The sequence below is a fragment of the Paramormyrops kingsleyae genome, chromosome 23 (genome assembly GCF_048594095.1).
Source record: "Paramormyrops kingsleyae isolate MSU_618 chromosome 23, PKINGS_0.4, whole genome shotgun sequence".
NCBI classification, from domain to species: domain Eukaryota; kingdom Metazoa; phylum Chordata; class Actinopteri; order Osteoglossiformes; family Mormyridae; genus Paramormyrops; species Paramormyrops kingsleyae.
In genome coordinates this window covers 22,086,757-22,107,205 of record NC_132819.1, presented here as the reverse complement: position 1 = coordinate 22,107,205, position 20,449 = coordinate 22,086,757, and the positions used below count along the sequence as shown (strand labels likewise).

The 20,449-nt window shown below is 47.8% G+C and overlaps 1 protein-coding gene across 6 annotated transcripts; it reads right to left on the bottom strand.

The window, feature by feature from the left end:
- Positions 1–463: 463 nt before the first annotated feature.
- Positions 464–19,290, bottom strand: hycc1 (hyccin PI4KA lipid kinase complex subunit 1). Of its 6 annotated transcripts, XM_072705356.1 has the most exons (12): positions 18,898–18,967; positions 10,073–10,154; positions 9,568–9,669; positions 9,103–9,282; positions 7,754–7,834; positions 7,410–7,525; positions 7,071–7,166; positions 6,236–6,352; positions 5,169–5,256; positions 4,811–4,970; positions 3,705–3,936; positions 2,530–2,668 (listed from the first exon to the last, which is right to left on the bottom strand). In XM_072705356.1, exons 1-11 carry the CDS (start codon positions 18,927–18,929, stop codon positions 3,719–3,721), a joined length of 1,272 nt encoding a protein of 423 aa, XP_072561457.1. In that variant the 5' UTR covers positions 18,930–18,967; the 3' UTR covers positions 2,530–2,668; positions 3,705–3,718. The 6 variants fall into 6 exon arrangements, with proteins under 6 accessions (XP_023673420.2, XP_023673418.2, XP_023673417.2 ...); XM_023817652.2 differs by lacking the exons at positions 3,705–3,936; positions 18,898–18,967 and adding an exon at positions 19,095–19,290 and having other exon boundaries at positions 464–2,668; XM_023817650.2 differs by lacking the exons at positions 3,705–3,936; positions 18,898–18,967 and adding an exon at positions 19,104–19,289 and having other exon boundaries at positions 464–2,668.
- Between the last annotated feature and the right edge of the window lie 1,159 nt (positions 19,291–20,449).

Below are 20,449 nucleotides of genomic sequence, written 5' to 3'. Positions count from 1 at the left end.
AAAACATTGCTGATGTGCCTCATTGAGGGACAAGTCACGACAAGCGGAGAATAATCTGCCGCTGTGACCTTTTGAGACACAAGCGTCCAGCCGCGTCATGGGATGTGTGAATTATTGAGAGGAATTTCTGAATAAGTAATGATAAGTAACCTGACTCAAAAGAGAAAGGGAATATCCAGTCTGCCAGACAGCCCTCGCTCACTCCACCCCTGTGTTCATCATGTGACCATCATGTGACTATCATGTGACAATGGCTAATAGGAAACTTGGTGAAATTATTGGGAAGGAACTCAAGACGTTCATTCGCGACTGCAAATCTAACAGAAAGGTAACACTTTAACAGAGGAGGACGACAGCAGCTTTCCTGTGAGTCTAGAGTCAAGTGCTTCATGTTTGGTGTAATGGATGTTGAACCTGCGTTGAGCCTTTGTCACCATGTCTCCCAACAAATGACCACACAAACTGTGAAACAAACACTTTATTTTCAGAAAGCTAAAGCAAATCAGTTATTTTCAGACAGAAGGCAAAAAACCTCTGAATAATAATCTGTACATTTCACAAGGGAACCTTTTTTTTGTTTTCTTCCGATGCCCTGTAAACAAAAACCAGACACTGATTGTTATTGTTCCACATCATTTAAAAAATTACATCTCTATGAACTGTATTCACTGTCGACTTTTACTAGGTTTTACCAAAACAGTCAAAATGTAAATTCTTCCATAAACAGATAAGGTACCACAGTGATGTTTTGTTTTGTAATAGAAAAGATGAGTAAACAAGTACAATGACTTCTAAAACCTTGAATGAAGATGAAGTGGAGATGAACTGCGACAATTTTAAAACATGGGCTTAAAAACCAAAAACGGAAAGAGGCCTTTGGCAGTGGCACAAACGCAGGCTGGGAGGCGGGGGCCGGGAGGAGGGGGCCGGGATGAGGGGGCCGGGATGAGGGGGCCGGGAGGTGCGCCTTGTGCTTTTGGGGAATGGGGTGGCCAACCCACTGGACTGTTGAAAGGGAACGTCACTCATGTGCAGCGTCCAGAATTTTTATATTTATTAATTTTTTTTTAAAAAAAGAATCCCAACTACATATTCACACTTTTTACACCCATCTCCTACTGAACACACCCAAAATGTAAAACACTGGACTGGAACATTGACACACATATTGCTTCTTACAGTATCTATAAACACGCTGCTTGGTATCAAAGTCACCACAGTCACAGGCCATTTCCCATCCTGAAGTTACTTTGTAATTCAAAAAGCATTAAAAGCAAACCGCCACAGTATGAGGCCCAGTGCATGTTGGGAAGTGCAGAGGGGGGTGCAGAATGGACGGCGGGGGAGGGGGCAGCTTCTCCCGGTCTGCACGGGAGGCTGTGTTGTGCCGTTTCGTTTTTAAACATAACACTTTTCTGAAAAGAACATCCCTTTTCACAACATTTGTTCAAAACAAAAAAAAAAAAAAAAAATCAAAAATAATCCAGCACTGACACACATGAACCAGGCGGGCAGGACAACATCATAAACTAAAACAGAGAAGCTCAACTGCACTTCACACGACGGACTTTTGTACCGTTCAGGTTACGCGAAACGTCTGAGTCGGCGTGATGGATCTGAGCGATCCGCAGTGGAGCGGACTGGAACGCCGAAGCCGGTTCTAAGAACGCTTTACCCGAAGACACGTTAGAACAGCTTTAGCGATGGTGTCCCATAGAAAGCAGAGCTGATGTCTTTCTAAGGTGCAGAGTATTAATCCACAGTCCTGAGGGTCAGAGATCTGGTCCCCCGTCCAGCCCGGGGTCGTAGTGGGTCGTCATTCCGAGAGGGAACCGCATTATGGTAACCATAGAAACGAGCGGCCGGGGGGTAGGACCCTCCCGTGGGGGTGGTCAGGACTGTAGCTGGGGGAAACTGGCCAGAATGTAGTTCTGTTATTGCTGGGAGACGTGGGGGGTGTTCAGAGTGAAACAGGAGGCACCAGAGAAGTCCTTCAGTGGTATTTCTGCCTAAAAGCTGTGGGGGGCGGAGGGTGGGTAAGGGTGCTTGTGGGGGGCAAGGGGGGTGGCGACAACTCCAAAAGGTCACAGGTCAGTGGAGAAGTGCAGGCTGATGCTGGGAGAACGCTGTTTGTGGGGGGAGGGGCCCAGAGGCTCCGCCCTCTCCACCACACACGCCAGCCGCTCCTCCTGCAGGCTGCATGCTGAGTAACGGTTGGCCTCGGGGGCGGAGGGGCTGCAGCCCTGGGGGTGGGCCGCATTGCCCGCAGTGAGCGCATTGCTGACATGTTCGAAGGACCGGGAGAAGACGGCACTGGCGGTCTGGGACAGGCTGAGCGTGCCGGACTTGGGCATTGACTGGCTGGAGGTGAGCGTCAGCCGTTTGAGGGACAGCAGCTCCAGGGTCTCGCTCATCGCTCTGCCCCCCGGCTGCTTGCGGCTCAGCTGGTCTCGGCAGCTCTCCGGCACCCCCTCCTTGTCTCTACTGGCCTTGCTGCAGCTGCCCAAACGTCGCTGGCCCTTCCCCGTCGGCCTTCCGCCACTGGGGGTGGCGTTGCTGCTAACCACGATTGCCGGGGGGCTCCCACCCTGTGTGCTCCGGGAGCAGAACCCCTCGTCCACCTCGGAGATTTCCATCAGCTCATCCGGGGAGCCCAGGTCCACCGCGTCTGTTGGCAGAAGGACAAGCCGCTCGTGACTCCTTTCGGGTTAAACGAGGGGCGACCAAACGGTAACAAAAAAAGATTAACTGAACTCTACGGCGGCCCAAACAGACCCACAGCAAGTGCACACCAGAGCTTAATTGAAATGTACCCACAGCACACAGGGCCGAGCCCAGGAAGGGAAGCAGGGATTAAGGTGAGAAGCCAGACCAGCAGGTAGCGGGATTACCACGATCATCACATCATTAAGGGGTGACAGACGAGAGAGAGAGAAGACACCGAAGACTGAAGGCCGGCCGATTCTCACACCGTGACTCCAAATCCCAGTAAGAGTTCCCGTGTGGGCGCTGTAAGTCACGGTGATGTCGTCGGCCTTGTCAGGGCAGCGTGAAAGGCACCTCGTCCTCCCACTTACCCAGGAATCAGCCCCACGATCAGACGGAAGGTTGGCGGCAACCAGGAAGTTAGGAGGCGCGGACTGAGGGTTCCCCCTAAGCCAATCAATGTGCTAGAACTCATGTGATCCCCCAAGTTTAATGAGGAATGATTTGCCAAAAAGGGGGAGGGAGGAGCAGTCCGTGGTACCTCCCCCTCACGGTTACGCATCCTGGAGTTGCAGGTAATGCCCTGTGGTTCAGCACCACGCCACCTAGTGGAGTTTAAGGGACATGGTGCCCTATCTATGGACACACAGCATACACTGCTGCCTAAACAATACACACTCTTGCCTAGCAATCGTTAGGCAATTCAACTCAAGGTAAGTTTTTGGTTGACCTTTCTCAGGCGGATGTGATCTTGAACTCCGTCTAAGTTGAGGTGCAGAACTGTACAATCCATTCCCATGCTCTGTGGTCACTCCTATATTCCAGACATACATTTTTTTTTTCTTCTCCAGGAGGCGTCTGAGTCGCGTTTGGTCAGCAGGTCAGTCATGTGATCAGGTGAGTGGGTGGGGTTAGTCAGCATGCCATGCAGCAGTCACCTGGTCTCCACCACTCCCACACCACCAGCAAACCACAGCCCCGACCCAATCCCACCATACCTCGGCAGCGTCACCTAGTGCTGGACCCGCCCAGAGGAGGACACGCCCTCCTCCACCATCCTTCTGACAGACTTCTGCCTCCTGACCTCTGCTCTAGAATCGGGCCCCGCCTCCGTGCCCCCCAGGGCCTCCCCATTGGCCAGCCGCTCATTGTTCACCCCTGTCACGCTAATCTCAGGGATGGGCCCAGAGAACACCGAATCTGGGGAGTCAATACTGTTCTCGAGAGACTCTAGGGGTGGAAGACACACACGCACACACACACACACACACACGCACGCACACACACATAGATATATGTGATGGCTGAAAATGAACAAAATTAACAAACAGCACAGCAATGCAGAACACAATGTTGTTTTTGTAAGACATTGTTGGCAAGGGGGTCAACAAATGATGACAAAAAGGCATGTTACAGATTCTAATTAACAGTCAGCGCCCAGTTTGAACCTGTTCGGGCCGCCGCTGGATCCAAGACGGTGTTCATATTGACTGGCCCTAAGCTGGTGATGCATGGATGACCGGCGGATACGGATCAGTGCTGAGGACTGTGGCCAGGCCCACAGGGTCCATAAAGGGAGCTGAAAGAGTCCCAGCCTTGGGCTGGATGATTTGATGCCAGAAAATAAAATCTACATATTTAACAGAAAAGGTGTGAAACTATGAGTCACTAACTGATGCTTCTCTATCGCTCTGGCTGCAAAAAGATCATCACATCCCCTTATTGCCATAGCGACAGTGGGAGATCGAATCCTCGTAATGATTTATTCTGCACATAAACAATATGTGCCAGTGGGACCCTAAGGACACCCAGTCACCTGCTCCTGCCCTGTTACTCATCCCTGCTCTCAGCTGTGTACTGACTTACCCCCCAAATCAGATTTTTATGCTCAAATTATTTCCTGCTGATGTTCGACGATACTGTGCTTTAAGTATTACTCTGGGTACATACTTTTGGTTAAACTGAGTGTGTCTGTGTGTGTGGTGAAGAGGGACCCCACCTCCAAAAATGACAGGAAATCTTGATAAAATAAAGTATCCGGAACATTCTGACCAGACGGCTCACGGGGGTACGAGACGGCCCTCATCCCCTGCACGCCTCTCACCGTGTCTCTTCCACCGATGTCCGCGGATGGACAGGCTGGTGACGGCATTCCTGGATATCCTGGAGGAAGTGGGAGTGATTTCGACATGGATCCGGCGGGATCCTTCCTTGTGCGGTTTCAGGGCTCCCCCGTGCTGGGAAGACTTGATTGCGTTACACACCTGAACACAAGCGGTGGTTAACACATGGGTACAAAGGAGTCCACAGACACTCCTGAACACTCAGCACATATTCAAACACACTAATAATCAGAGTCAACGATTTAAGGCAATTGGACAGCCGATGGACCAATCGGGAAGATGTTTATAATAAACAGACAGATCACAGTAATGGGGCCGGGGTCTGTGAGCTGTACCCACCAGCAGGGCCTCTGGAAACAGCTCCAGCTGGGCCCTGTACATCACATCATCCAGCGCCTTGAAGCCCAGCTCCGGCTCTCCATTACACCTGCGGTGTGCATGGGGAGGAAGTGGCATCACAACACTAATGAACGGTGGAACAAAGGTACCAGCAGTAAAATAGTCTAAACGTGCTTCAACAAAACCGGAAAAACTACCCTTTATACCACCTTCATAATGACAAAAGATTTCACCAATAAGGATAAAAAGAAGCAATAAATAAATGTACTTTTGGAACTACTGCTCACAAGGCGTAGTGCACGTCAGTGTGTAAGGGGGCTGCTCACAAGGCATAGTGCACGTCAGTGTGTAAGGGGGCTGCTCACAAGGCGTAGTGCACGTCAGTGTGTAAGGGGGCTGCTCACAAGGCGTAGTGGACGTCAGTGTGTAAGGGGGCTGCTCACAAGGCGTAGTGGACGTCAGTGTGTAAGGGGGCTACTCACAAGTCGTAGTGGACGTCAGTGTGTAAGGGGGCTACTCACAAGTCGTAGTGGACGTCAGTGTGTAAGGGGGCTACTCACAAGGCGTAGTGGACGTCAGTGTGTAAGGGGGCTACTCACAAGGCGTAGTGGACGTCAGTGTGTAAGGGGGCTACTCACAAGGCGTAGTGGACGTCAGTGTGTAAGGGGGCTACTCACAAGGCGTAGTGGACGTCAGTGTGTAAGGGGGCTACTCACAAGGCGTAGTGGATGTCAGTGTGTAAGGGGGCTACTCACAAGGCGTAGTGGATGTCAGTGTGTAAGGGGGCTACTCACAAGTCGTAGTGGATGTCAGTGTGTAAGGGGGCTACTCACAAGTCGTAGTGGATGTCAGTGTGTAAGGGGGCTACTCACAAGTCGTAGTGGATGTCAGTGTGTAAGGGGGCTACTCACAAGGCGTAGTGGACGTCAGTGTGTAAGGGGGCTGCTCACAAGGCGTAGTGGATGTCAGTGTGTAAGGGGGCTACTCACAAGGCGTAGTGGACGTCAGTGTGTAAGGGGGCTACTCACAAGGCGTAGTGGATGTCAGTGTGTAAGGGGGCTACTCACAAGGCGTAGTGGATGCCCGTTATTAGCTGGACCAGGAACTCGGAGGACACCAACATCCGGGTGCTGATGCCCTTGTAACGCCTCATCTGTTGCCGGGGGTAACCGCAGATGCAGACCCTGACAGAGAATGGAAACCATGGGAATCTCCATCTGGCCCACAGTCCAACGGAACGACATTCGGGCCCAAAGAAGCACGTGGGGAATTTTTACACATATGAACGAGTGAGCGAGCAAGCGAACATCCATCTGCCATGGTCAACAGTCACACGAGAAAAATCACACACAGCGACTGTGGCTGCAAACCTGGAGCACTTCCCGGGTCTGTAAAAGGATCAGAAACGGGGGGGTTTATACTCAGGTTTACCGTAATGTTTTTCAGCAGCCGTACTGAGCGGCGAGAGGTAATCAAACATTACAGGGGCTGCCTGTAAAAATGCCTTGAAAAAAGGACAGGAGGGGCCGTGTGTTTGCATATGCTTTCATTCCTAAGAAATGCTCTGACTGCAGCTGATGTAAAGTAAGCTTTCTGAGCAGATCGGCTGACTGTGATGAAATAGGGAGGACATATTTACATAAAGTCACAGGAGCGCAGTGAAAACCCAGAGGAAAAGCAGCAGTAAGGACAGCAGAGAGTTTGCCTTGAGGCCCCAGACAGAGGTCAGGTTGTACAACCTCCTGAGGTCAAACAGATTTTCTGTTCTTCTGGTAATGGTAAAGGCAAGGGGGGGGGGGGGGGTCCTAAGCTCTATGGGTGGTCTGTCTGACCTGATGTGGGTTGGCGGTCGGCAAAATTGCTACAGCTGTGAGATTTCAGGGGAAGGGGGCCTAGGCTTACCTAGAGCCCAGCTGACAGAGGGTCTGCAGTGAGGAGTTGGACATGTGACTCAAGGCTGCGTTGTAGCACAGCAGTAGGAAGCTGAGGACATCAAACCTGTGGGCAGGACCAGAGAAGCAGTTAGCACACCGCTAACACCAGCATTAGCTATGGGGGTTAAACTGCTAGGAGAAGTTAGCACAACGCTGAGACCAGTTTTACATTTGAGCGACAGGTTGCTAAATGCTAATTCTCAGGTCGGGGGCTGACAGAACCAACTGAGGGCAAGTAGCAACAGCATTAATGAAGTGCACACACTATTCACACAATCTTTTAAACATTTCAATTGTCAAGGCTCACCTGTTCTGTGCTGTAAACGTCTCCCTCTGGAGGTGTGGCCCGCTGTACACAACCCTGCTGAGCCCATGATTGGCTAGAGCCCCTTCAGTTAGGGCCAGTGAGCCAATCGTTGAGGGCTAAATGAAAACAGATTTCCTTTCAGGGAACTGCCTCTCAGTTATTTAAATCAGCACACGGGAATTAATCCCTTCTTCACAACATGGTTCATTTGCACTGAAACAGTTGAGTCTCCAAACAGAAGAGAAGCTGAGCCCTGTTCACTGACATCAGGGGGGTGCTCCTCGATGCACGATTAACACCTCGATGTCCTAAACCAGCCCAACAGCTGGACTCAGAGAGCTTACCTCATGGTACACAGACGGCTTGGACAGTGACGGGACTGTGAAGGCCAGCACTTTGCTCTGCCCGTCTTTGTCAACTATTTCCTGAGAGAGAGGAAGGACAGAAAGGGAAATGAGTCCGACAAACAGTTTGCTGGGTTAAGCAGAAAGTTTCGAGGGCTGCATCCTGTCCAGGAGGCCCCGTGATTCCTGGATGGGCTCCCGGCTCACAGAGACGATCCGCTGGATAAGCAGAAGACTGATGCATTCTGATGGACGCAAAAATCTTACACAAACACCTACGAGCAAAGATTCAGAATATATATATATATATATATATATATATATATATATATATATATATATATATATATATATATATATATATATTTTTTTTTTTCCCCTCCAGAATATTTTTGGGCATTTATAAAAGAGGCGGGGGGGGCTGACGTGGTTTATATTTTTTGTAGGGGAAAAAAAATCCATCTACCATCTTGCTTTTGACAACTCAAGAATGTCACTTTAAAAACATTTTATTTTAATCTTAAATTGATTTTACTTTACAGCATACAACACATACACAAAGCAGTGTACAGAGAATACAGGCTCAGACAGTCTCTGCAGTGATGGTGGGTTGAGGGTCTCGAGTTCAATGGTAAAACCATTCTGCTGACCCTGGGATTTGAACCAATGACTTTCAGATTACAGATAGAGTCCCAGCCCACCGAGCCACACGCCACCCCCCAACTAAATGGAAATTTGCATTTGTCTGAACGATTAGAATGGCGGCTTTCATTCACGGCGCAGTGCTGACAGTGATGCTGCTGACATCAGCCGCGGGGAAAATAGCATCTGGCACGTCAGGGTGTCATCGATGTTCTGGGTCACATGGACTCAGGATCTCAGACCAGACACAAACGCGAGCCGGCGGGCAGAGGCTCCACCAATCACAGCCTGGCATTCCCCGGTTGGTCTGTAAGCTGGAAGTAACCGACTGTGCAGAACCGACTGTGAACCCAATCGGCCCAGACACGAGTTACTGAAGCGAGCAGCTGGATGCTGGTTGACTTAGGGGCTCACGTCTCAGGTCAGAACAACTTCTCTTTATTTATCCAGCCTTTTGAACTGAAATTTGTAGAAGTCTGTATTATTGGGTCCAATTCATGACAGCTGATTCAATACACACAGCACAGGTACAGAGGCTGACATTTCAAACCCCCACCCCTTACACAGCAATCCTACAGTATACAAATAAAATGTGACTTCCCACAAGCAAATCGAACTCCCATCCAGGAAGTCTTCTGTACAAAGACTGATGTCAATTGGCCACATCAACCAGCCTCCTTTGCAGCCCTGTTCCAACCTGCACTCACCAGGTTGTAGATGCCCAGCAGAAGCGCCTCGATGCAGCCGCTGCGGTGAGGGTCCCGGCCCGCCCGCACTGACAGGTAGCTCCATATGAGCTCGGGCAGGAACTGCAGGGTGAAGCGCATGAGCCGCGGCTCCCCGCTGCGGTAGAACTCAAAGAGCTGGTGGCAGACCGGCTCCAGGAGCTGGAGGGGGCGGTGCCAGATCAATGGGGAGGGGCCAAAGAGCAGTGGGAGGCGGTCATTAGCAACAATAGTTGTTTTGCTGTGTTCATGAATACTATCCAGTTACATGCATTAATGTTCTAAATGCAAACCATAAAGCGTGCTGAAGTCTGAGCAGTACCCATACAAACAAACCATTTTACACATACTGTAAATATTATAATTTTTTTTTCTAATTTTTTTTTTATAGTACATATATATTTTTTTTAAACAGTTAACAGACAGTGAGCACTGTCCAGCACGTACGTCGCTGTCATTCTCCCGGATGACCCTGTAGATGGCCGGGATCAGAGCCGCCTTCACCTTCAGTGAGACGGCATAGTTGGAGACGCCGCTTTCCGGAAGGGTCTGAAATGCAAAGAGCAGAGATGTGGCCTTCACAGGAGCAGTCACCTGACAGAAGGCAGATTGGTGGATTCAGACCTGCATTTTCTAGGTTAACGATCGTTGAATTGAAAGGTGGTGGTGGGGAGGGGTGGGGGGGGTTGAGGAGGGGTCAATGCTCAGCTTGTGTGCATAGAGAGGCGGGGATTTGACCCCAGCCCCTGTAGGGTACAGGGCCCACGACCGTAACTACTATGCCATCTAGTGTTCCCTATCTTACCATTTTTGAAACCGACATGAGAAAAAAACTCCTCCGCTCTGCAAACCCCAAAGCGTTTTCGCTGCCAGAGAACAGCGACAAATCGAAACCCCACCCACTTTCTCACCAATAGCCCCCGGCGGAGGGAGGGAGGGGGCCTGGGCTTACCTTGAACTCAGATAACCACTCTTCCACCACTCCTCTTTCCATCGCCAGCATCTTCCCACATCTGCTGTCCGCTGATTTCAACCTGCGAGAAGGAGCGAGCGAGCGAGCGAGCGAGAGAGAGAGAGAGAGAGAGAGAGAGAGAGAGAGAGAGAGAGAGAGAGAGAGAGAGAGAGAGAGAGAGAGAGAGGTTCACATCGGGCCGTTATGTAAGAGTCCCGTGTGCACACGTTGTGGCTGGTAGACTGCTCCCTCAGGAGGCCGTAATCAGCCATCGCTCTCCACGGCGATACAAGAGCCGACGAATCAGCTTCACATTAGCCAGCCAATCAGACGGGCAAATAGTACCCCAACCAGTGATTCGGTGGTCAGTGGAGGGAGATGCCGTGATGTGAGCTGGTAAAAAGAGCCTGACGTCGATGTGGCTGCCCCCCCCCAGCCCAGCACCATGTTATTCATTCCCCTGACAGAGACCTCCCACGCGAGACTCACACATCCTCCTGCACATTTCAACAGCGCCACAGGTGAAGACATATCCTGCCCAGTAAGATACAAACAGTGCTGGCCTCCACACTGTACTGCTGCCCCCCCCACCCCCCCAACCCCACACTGTACTGCTGCCCCCCTACCCCCCCAACCCCACACTGCAATAAATATCCCCTCTCACAGCCCCAGCAAAAAGGACTACAGCAATTCTGTAAACAATGATAAAGTCAGGCACTATAAGTGCGAACGCGCTCATCAGCCAGCAGGAGGCGCCATAAGCCCACAGCCTTGGAAAACCAGATTACCACAGTAATCCATCCCGCTCCCCGCAAACCCGAAATGAAATGGTAACATGAGCTGAGTGCAGCCACCCCCGCATGAGGCAGCAGGAAGCCCCGGGTGGCCCCACACTGCCGAATCGTCACGGGTCTCCCCTCCCTTTGGGGGGGGGGGGGTTAATCACGACTTGGAGGAGACAATGCCAGAACATCACTGTACCTATTATCCTAGTGAATGTAATACAGAAAAAAAAATCCTAATTAAGGGAACCCGGCATATCCCATAATGCACTGCCCTCAGAGATTTGTACAAATGAGGTTAGAAGTAAAAGAAATACAAATAAACTGGGTTTGGCCCAATTTAATGTGTAATAAAACAAAGACAAAGTTTCCCTGTTTCTGCTGTAATAATGAGCACCCAGTTTTAAATCCCTCTCATGCTACATGGCTGAAATCAGCAGCCTTGCTCAGTGCGCGATACAGACCTGAACGTCTGCCCACCCCTCTGCTGGTTCCTATGGGACAGAAAGCCAAACAGCCCACAGTCACGGAGTCACTGCTGCTCTCCCTCAGAATCCCACAACCCCCCCCCCCCCCCCCCCAACAGAGATAACAAATGGTAGCAAAAGACTGCCACTGAGGGTGCAACTCCCTTAAACCGAGGAGGGGACCCCCTCAGCCCTCCCTGGGCGGCAGCAGGACGGCACCAGTGAGCCCCCCCACAGCAGGCAAGAAAGGAGCTTACCTCTGCGAGTGGGGATCCCCCCTCAAACACGCTCCGCCGCATGCGGGAGCGGGAACCCCAACGCGTTCATCGCCAATAACGGCGATTCCTCCAAAAGATGCCAGCGACTTCACAAAAAAAAAATACAAATCTGCGTAACGATGCGTAGAACAAAGCGAACAGTGATCCAATAACATGGAGGCGCTACGCGGCAGCGGGTGCCGTGTGAGTGGCTTCTCACGTGTGTGCACGGGGGCGTCTGCTTGCGGGGCGGGGCGGGGCGAGCCCCCCCCCCCCCCCCCCTCGGGAAGGGTTTGTGCCGTGTTAGTCATCGCAGCGAATGGTCCCTGTGGTTCTTGGGGGGGGGGGGGGGGGGGGGGGGGGCGGATGACAAGATGGCCCCAGAACTCCAGGAGACTGCCCACAGAATGACAACAAATGACACACAGTGTTTAATGTCACTGACGGAAAGAAATACATTCCAGGCAGAATAAACACAAAGTGAAACGTGACGTATTTTAACACCCTGGGCACAGTATTGCCAAGGAGGCGCTGTCTTAACGAGCCGTCATTCCCCCAGCCGCTGGCCGTGACTTGAAACAGGAAATTCGGGGACAGAAATCAGCCCAGGTGACAGATGCAGGTGACACACGTGCATGCAGGACGCAGCACTGAGAGGTCTGTCTTCCCGTTCGCTCATGGGTGCAAGTGATGACAATGATGTGATGACAATGACAATGACGGATGAATCTGATGACACGGAAATGAAAAGGATAAGAAACTCCGACCACGGCTTAGCTGACCTGACGGCCACACTGCAGGCTCTGCGGACAGACAGGAAATGGTGGGCGGCCTCTAACCAAACCCACCGGCTTCCTGAAGCATCGTTCGGACCTCATCTCCACTTCCTGCCTTTAAAATTGGTGACCGACCCCCCCCCCCCACACTTTCTAGGTGCCCGAGATTGCTGAAAATAGCACGCGTGGCACGGGGGGTACAGGGGGTACAGGAGAGCACATAAACGAAAAAGGCCGGCACATATTCTACCTAATTATCGTACAGGAAGTGAGCTTAAAATTAGCCGCTTCATTAAGGCCGGCCCACACAGCGCGGAGTGGAAACCCATTATGCCTTTTCAGCCCTCCGATGTAAAATTGCATTTAGGGTCGAGTCCCTTTTAAAACAAGAGGGAAAATGAAAGCATCCAGTGAAAGTGCTTATCTTGAAATATCACACAGATATCACACAAACACACAAATGCACAGCTGATGACACACACAGAACTGTGTGTCCAGCAAGGTCCAGCGGGTCCAACCGCGCTTGTAATAGAACCCGGGCATTAAGCCTAACAGATCCCATGCCAGAGCACGCGTCAACACGCCACAGCGCACGGCGCACCCGGGCAGAAGGAGAAGCAACTGGAGATTGCTTAACTCCTGGAGACCAGCAGACTTGCCCACATTTTTTCAAAACCTGTTTCTAAAGAATAAAGACAACAATAGCAAAATCATACTATTTGAAACACTTGTGGATGCATATGTGGGGGGGTATATGGGGAGGGTGAGGGGTGGGTCACAGAGGCTGACTGTTTCAGTACACACCCAAAACTAACTGACATGAGTACTTCATTCTGAACCGAAGTGAAACTACATTAACTTCCAGACTGGAGCTCAGCTCACAATCCAGTTGCCTACAAACATTTTGCTCAAATCCCTTCAGAACAGAGAGCAACCTAACCTTACCCTAATTAACTTAATCCTAACTCACACATTCATAAATGAGTTAGTTGGTCGTAAAAGCAAGTTAACACCATCCTGGGTACATTTCGACATAATTAGACTTGGCTACAAATGGACTGGTCTGGTTACGTTGTGTCTCTCCCTAGCAGTTGGTTCAGTTGCGCCACTGACAGCCATCGACCTACTGCAGAGGCAAGACGTACCAGATCAGATGTGAAACCGTGGAGATCTCCAAAGACACGCCCACAGCCGAACCCCCCCAAAACGGCTGAAATCTTCTGTCATTTCCTGCTCTCGCCGCTCAGAACGTCCTGCCCGAGCTGGGCAAAGCTGAAACATGTCAGACGTTTGACCGACTCCAAGCTGCTGTATTATACTCTGTGAGGGCGGTGACAGGAAAAAAGTGCCCACCAATCAGCACGCAGAGTGAGAGAAAGAGAGCGAGGCAGGGAGAGAGTGAGCGAGCTCTACTTCAGAGGGGCAGGGTGAATGACCAAGGCGTGTGCTCACTGACACAAATACAGGCCAGAGTTTCAAGTTGTGTAGTTTATTTCAACATCATCAGCATTCAACCATCTCAATATCAAACTAATTCCTTCACAAAGCCAACAAAGAACAAAAAAAAGTGTAGTGAAGAACCTGGCCGGCTCTCCCTGGGACTCCCGACGAACGTCACCTGACCTACAAAAGGAACCGACTGTTGTGCCAAATGTGGTTTAAGAGGTCACAGCTTCCTTAAAACATGGATAATGAAGCTGACTAATCAAGCAAAAAAGCCACCAGAGTAACAGCAGAGATCAAAGGTTCTACTTAATACAGTCACATACTATAATGTTTGCAATAAAACAGGCCTTTTGGACCTCTGGTTGGTGCCATTAGTCTAAACCCTGTGAAAACTTCCCAGTCAGCTCATTCTTTATCCACTGCACCATTAGAAAGCCCATTTCCCCTACATTCCAGCCTGGCTTGCAATCCCTCCCCCAAGTTACTGGTGAGATTTCCCAGCCACTCTGGATGTGGACAGTCATGGGGAGAATGTAAGGTCCTGAACCCCCCAATAAGCCCCGAGAGAAAGCTGGAAGGGGGAGTGATTGCAGTGATGGATTAAGGTACATCGAACTAAGATCTGCAAATCATGAGCCTGGTGAGGGATACTGCAGATAACAGACATATCTCCAGAAACCACCTACATAAAACCCTTCAAAATAACTACCCCTTTAATTCCTGACTTCATTCTCCTCACATATTGCCAGTCTGCTTTAGCAAGCTGTGGATAAATCGATTACCTGACAATGGTGAGGATGAATTCAGCGGAAGATAATACAAGGAGAAAGGCATATTAATATTGTCAAACAAATGTAACCCGAGACTCCAAAATAGCTTCTAGAGCCATCAGCGCCATAGAAACACGGGCAGCCGTCTCCGCAGCCTGAGAGTCCGCACACCCTGTGTAAAATGCGTAATAAAGTGACTCATCATCACCATGCCGATATTCTCGAAGCCCTTGCTGGACTGACGGAAAGAGCCGTATCCAGATCCATCAGAAGCAGTCAGACCACAAGAGTACCCTGCCCTAGATTTGTCAAAGGTTGTGTTCTCCAAAAAACAAACATAGAACAAAATTAAATATGGCACTAGCGGACCGCTGTAATGTGCCTGACGGTTTCAACCAATGACAGAAGACAAACCTGCAGTCACATGACAAGGCTTTTCGACAAAGCTCAGGTTATCAGGAACGCATCAAGCAGGTGTGAGAGAAGTATTATAGATATGCACGTCCCCTGCATTCAACCGAAACAATGATGGAGGCTAGCATAATACCAGCAGTCAACAACAGCTGTAGTTCAGCAACATGTTACTATCTAATCTACATTTTATGCTACAAAGCTTGCGCAGGCTCACAATCAAAGGCCAGCATAGCTTACGACAAAGCAGCTTATACATACAAGGTACCATTAAAGACAAGTTCAAATAGATGCAGTACTTCAATACTCTAATTCTTATTACACCAACTATCTGTCCTGGACATGATGCATTCGCTGGAATTACTTGGGTTCCTAAGAACTGGATTTAGCATTGTATTCCATAAATCATGTGGCACATTAGCAAATGCATCACAGGCCAAGCCCCTGTGTAAAGAGCAGGGTGGATGCACTGAACTACAAGGAAAAACTGGTTGCCTAATACTACAAAGTATCACATTAGTTTACATTTCCATTGCTATTTTTTATTATATAAAACTTTTTATATTTATATTTTTTTTCAGTTTAATGTATTTGTTGCAAACTGGCATCCCATTTGGTCTACCTCAGTCTTTTCACTAAGCTGGCTGGGATGGGTTCCAGGCCCCCTACCCCACCCACACTACTCTGAATAAGATAAGTGGTTATAAGATTGATGGATGGATGGATGGATGGATGGGCTGATACATGTATTAATTGCAGCAAACATTCCAAGCCTGGACCTTTACGTTATTAAATTCCATCAATTACACTAAAGTTAAGAATGAAATATCTTACATAGTAACAATGGGAAAAATGAGGCTTTTAAAGCCACAGCAGACAGGAACACCGAGAAACGTCAAACACGAGCCGGATTATCCAAAACGGAACAGATAAAGCAAGCAGGCATAAGTGGGTCAGTAGGTTACCACTGAGTCGCTGATTGACAAAGTATGATAAACCATCCTACTGAAACTAACCCTAACCCTAACCCTAACCCTAACCCTTTATCAGCAAATGGCATTTAAAATGCCTTCTAAAGAGCATCTACGAGTCAATTTCAGAAACTGCACTCAAGAACAAAACAGACCCACTTTTCGGAATGACAGTCAAAACGGTAAGCGATTTAGTCAGTCGGTCACTCTATTCAAACGCCACAATTCTCAAGTGCAGAAATTTCTTACTATATTTTTACTTATTGTTTAACATTACATTGCATTACTCATGCCAAACACAATTATTTATAGTTTAGACGAATGAGGTCCCTGGGTGCATGGGCACATTCCGCTGCCCCCTGCTGGTAAGGAGAGCACCCTGGTGAATGTGGCCACAGTCTTTGGTGCCTGGTAGGTGCATATTTTGGCTTCATGAACACCACATGTAAACATTACTGGCTCTGGAATGTTTCTCTTCATCATAGTGAGCCATCAGGGCCCTGACAAACCATTACTTACATGTCACATGACTGCTGACAGCTGGAAGCTTCTACAGAAATTAAGTTAAAGAGCAGAGTGCGCATCAGACCCCTCACAGATGCAGGAAGAGATCGCTTGGAAAAGCTGTAATTATGCTGGCGTCTCAAATTCCCCTCTGTCCAGGAAAGCAATTGCACTGTCTTCAGTACACTTAAAGAAAAGGACATCCAAAGAACTGGCATTCCCGCTACTTAAACTTTATTTCAGAGAATCAACCCACGCCACATACTGTCTAATGTGAACAGCAAAAGTTATTGACCTAATATTCTCATAATTGAATTTCACCATAATAAACCAAGACAGAAAATGAGCAAACTGACAACACGGTCACATCTCTATTTATCCGTCTTTATTCTATCTTTAATAACACAAATACCTTCACGTAACATAGCTGACACCTTAAAACATGAATTTATTCAAACGAAAGACTCGCAAACACTTCCTCTTATCGAAAGTACATGGTTTAAGTTTATATTGCAAAATCCACTGGGTATCTGACATTCTTGCAAAATCCTCTTACTTGAGGCTTAGCTCCATTTTCAGACCAAATATCCATTTCAAAGCAGGAAATACTCCAGCAGACATCCTCGTCACATTAAATTTAAAACACCAGCGATAACAGACATACTGCTCTCCAAAACAGCACCTGAAGATGACAGTCTATCGAAGAGGACCTTGAGAGCATTTCCAGGGGAGACAGTTACAGAACGGGAGCTTCCTTCTGGGTTAAATCACATGTTTCCACAGGTCTTTCCCATGAATATCAAGTACCCCTCTTACACTGGGGGAACGCTCCATCCACAAGTCAGCAAACTTTACCGAACTTTTGGGGATTTGCGTCAGAGGAGGCAGTTGATGGACGCCATAACCTCACAGGGTCTGAAGCTACCAGGGTCCCACAGTGTCTGAATTCAGGGTCTGCATCCTTCAAAGGACGCGGTCTATGTTGCCTTTGTAGGCTCTGTCCTTCGAAGGCCCATGGAATGAATCTTGGGATTATGTTGGGTTGTGAAGGATCCATCACGTGGATTCTCAGCAAAAGAAGGACAAATATCTAGACCGCAACTGAAGGCGATAGCCTGGTCGCATTACTGTGACACATTCGGCCTTTGACTGCAGCCTTGAGGATGCAGCTCCTGAATTCGGATACAGCCAGTGACTCAGTGAGCACTTCCCACACGTGTTTCCTAAATGGCCCAAGGGCAACCTTACCTAACCCCTACTTTTCAAAAAGCAATTTTCATTTTTAAAAGAAACATGCAGGGTTGCCAGCTTTGGTCAGCTGGCTGGTGTGAGATTTTCAAAATAAGACAAGTCTGCACACACATGCAGATGAATTTACATGTATGTAACAGTTTCATTACCTTGAAAATAGTCAGTAGGGTTTGCAAGCTACCCCAACGCTTTTGACGCAGCTAATTTTAGGTTTATAATGGAATAATGTAGATTTGCCATAAGATATCTTGCATGAGCGTGAGAGCTGGTAACCCTGAAGCGGCGACAAACTGACCAGACATGTAAAATTCAAAGTGTATGCTTGGGCTACATAGTTACTGCACTATTGGTGTTAATAGCTATATACACATCCCAGTACGTCACCCGAAGAAAAATCGGGAACAACGAACAACATAAAGACATTTTCAGCGTTTATGCTAGCTTTCCAGTTTAGTGTAAAAGTAGTTCTCCGGTGAAAGAAAGAAAAATAATATCTATATGCAAGTGTGCTAAAATATTTATTGACGAAAAGTCGGAGCGCCTGAACGTCACAAAGAAAAGGTCACAGCTTGAATGCAAAATGCGTTATTTATAATTTAATATTAACATGGAAATTATGTGGGAAGCGGGTAGCCATGCAGAGCCTTACGTTAAAACGAAAGTAAAACGGGATTATGGTAAATCATAAGACTGAATGCAGCCCATCTGCTGACCGGGCATGGAGACTATGAGGCTGGCACCCCTGGCACCCCACCACCAACCGCTTCGGGCACTTCACACGGCAATGGGGGCCGTGAATTAACCTCCTTAATGCTTAAAAACCCCGGTAATGCAAGGTTGAGACAGGTACGTTAGACTGCGAACACTCATCATTAATGGTGATCGATCTGCCCCATTTACTGGGCAATAAATTTCCACTAACACAATAACCCACGAGGGAAACAATTAACGTAGAAATCACTAACACATGTATAATTCTTCTAACCTGTTAAGTTTCCCAAATGCTGTAAGTTCAGGTAAATGGGCGTGTCTCCAAATAAAACGTCAAACAGGTATTACGCTTTCACTAATATTATTATTCGTTATAATACACTATATTATATACACATATATGCGTAAACACCCAGCTAAAGCAACAATTACATACTGAAATTCACTCGAAATAATTATATTAGTTTTCTGACACAAACCGTTTTTTTAATGCTGCGACTAGCTTGTCCATTTTTTTCGTTTTTACGGGGTATGAAAGTGACCGTTTGGCGTCTCGCGACCAATTTTAAGTGTCAGATAGCAGCAGATAATCCAGTTCTCATGGGTAATATTGAAAGGTGCACGCTGGCCATATACATATACTTAAAACCACGCTGACAAGTCTGGGTTAACTTACAATACTTACTAGCATGCTATCCTCCAAATATTCCGCTCTCCTGACGCTCGACTGTGCTTTCTGTGTAAGCTGCTAGCTATCAATTACTCCATAAATTCACTTAATAATTAAACAACACCAATTCCTCCATTTTCATTACTTTCGCCGCTCGAACAAACTTGATGCCAAGTATTAGAATGGAGTGGCGGTCGGTCTCAGCCAACTGCAGAGGAGGAAATCAAGCCATCAACGGGGAACGAGCGAATAAGGGGCGGCTTTTGGGGCGTGGCGAAATATTTTCCACGAAAGGGGTAGGTTGTCACAACCAAGGGGAAGATGTCCCGAATCTGGAGCAGGCTAGTGGGATGGGTCGATATTTGAGAGCAAGGGAAATATATATTTCCCCGTATTGTTTGAGTCAAGTTGATTATGATTTTTTGGTCAAATATAACGCATGTATCGCTTTGTGTGTTTTATACTAAGTAAGCGTTTTAACACCATTCTAAAGATCATTTCCTATAGTATCGTTTCATTAAAACACAAGTGTACGTGTACTCTGACAAATTAAAAACAGCATCAACTAAATTTGGAGTAGATTGCAGTCATGTTGCATGCATTGCTATCTTTACCGTGATACTTTGCCTGGAAACTGCTGACAAGGAACATGAAAACGTTTGAGAAAGAAAACAAGCTTTTGGCAGGTGCTAAGAAATGCATAAAGCCGGAGGTCCGACATGTAACGCAATTCCTGGTGAAACTCTTTTGGCGGTACAGACAACAGCTGCTGGTCACCCATAAATATTGTACATACAAAAAAGGTAAAGGTACTTTTAGCTACGCTGGAGATTGTAAAAGCTAGAATGAATGCAATAATATTGGAGGGCATGCAAGAATCTGAAAGAGCTCATTTTCAAAGTTGGGTTTTCTTTTGTATAGCTGGTAGAGTGTAATTTTGATTTATAGATCCCCCCGCCACGAATAACAGGTATAGATTGGAGCCAAAAGGACCGGTTTTATTCAGCTTTATTTGTAAACTGCGCTGTCAAGGACGGACATTTTGCGCTATGAGTCATTTACTCATTAGGAAAGGCTTCGTGCGTCAGAGTTATAAAACACTATACACAACAATTAATTGAAAATTGAATTTGATTTCAAATGAGTTGCAATAATACATAATGCTAAATGTTTATAACTCAGAATTCATTGTAGCTTTGCTATGAATTATACAGCTATTCAAAACAAAAACAAGCTGACGAATATTTAAAAAAAATCTTTTCTATTTCATATAAATGTATCACTTAATCATCTTAATCTTAAATTCAAATTCTGCATCACAGTGATTTCAAATATTGACAATGTTCATGTAAGCCTCCATA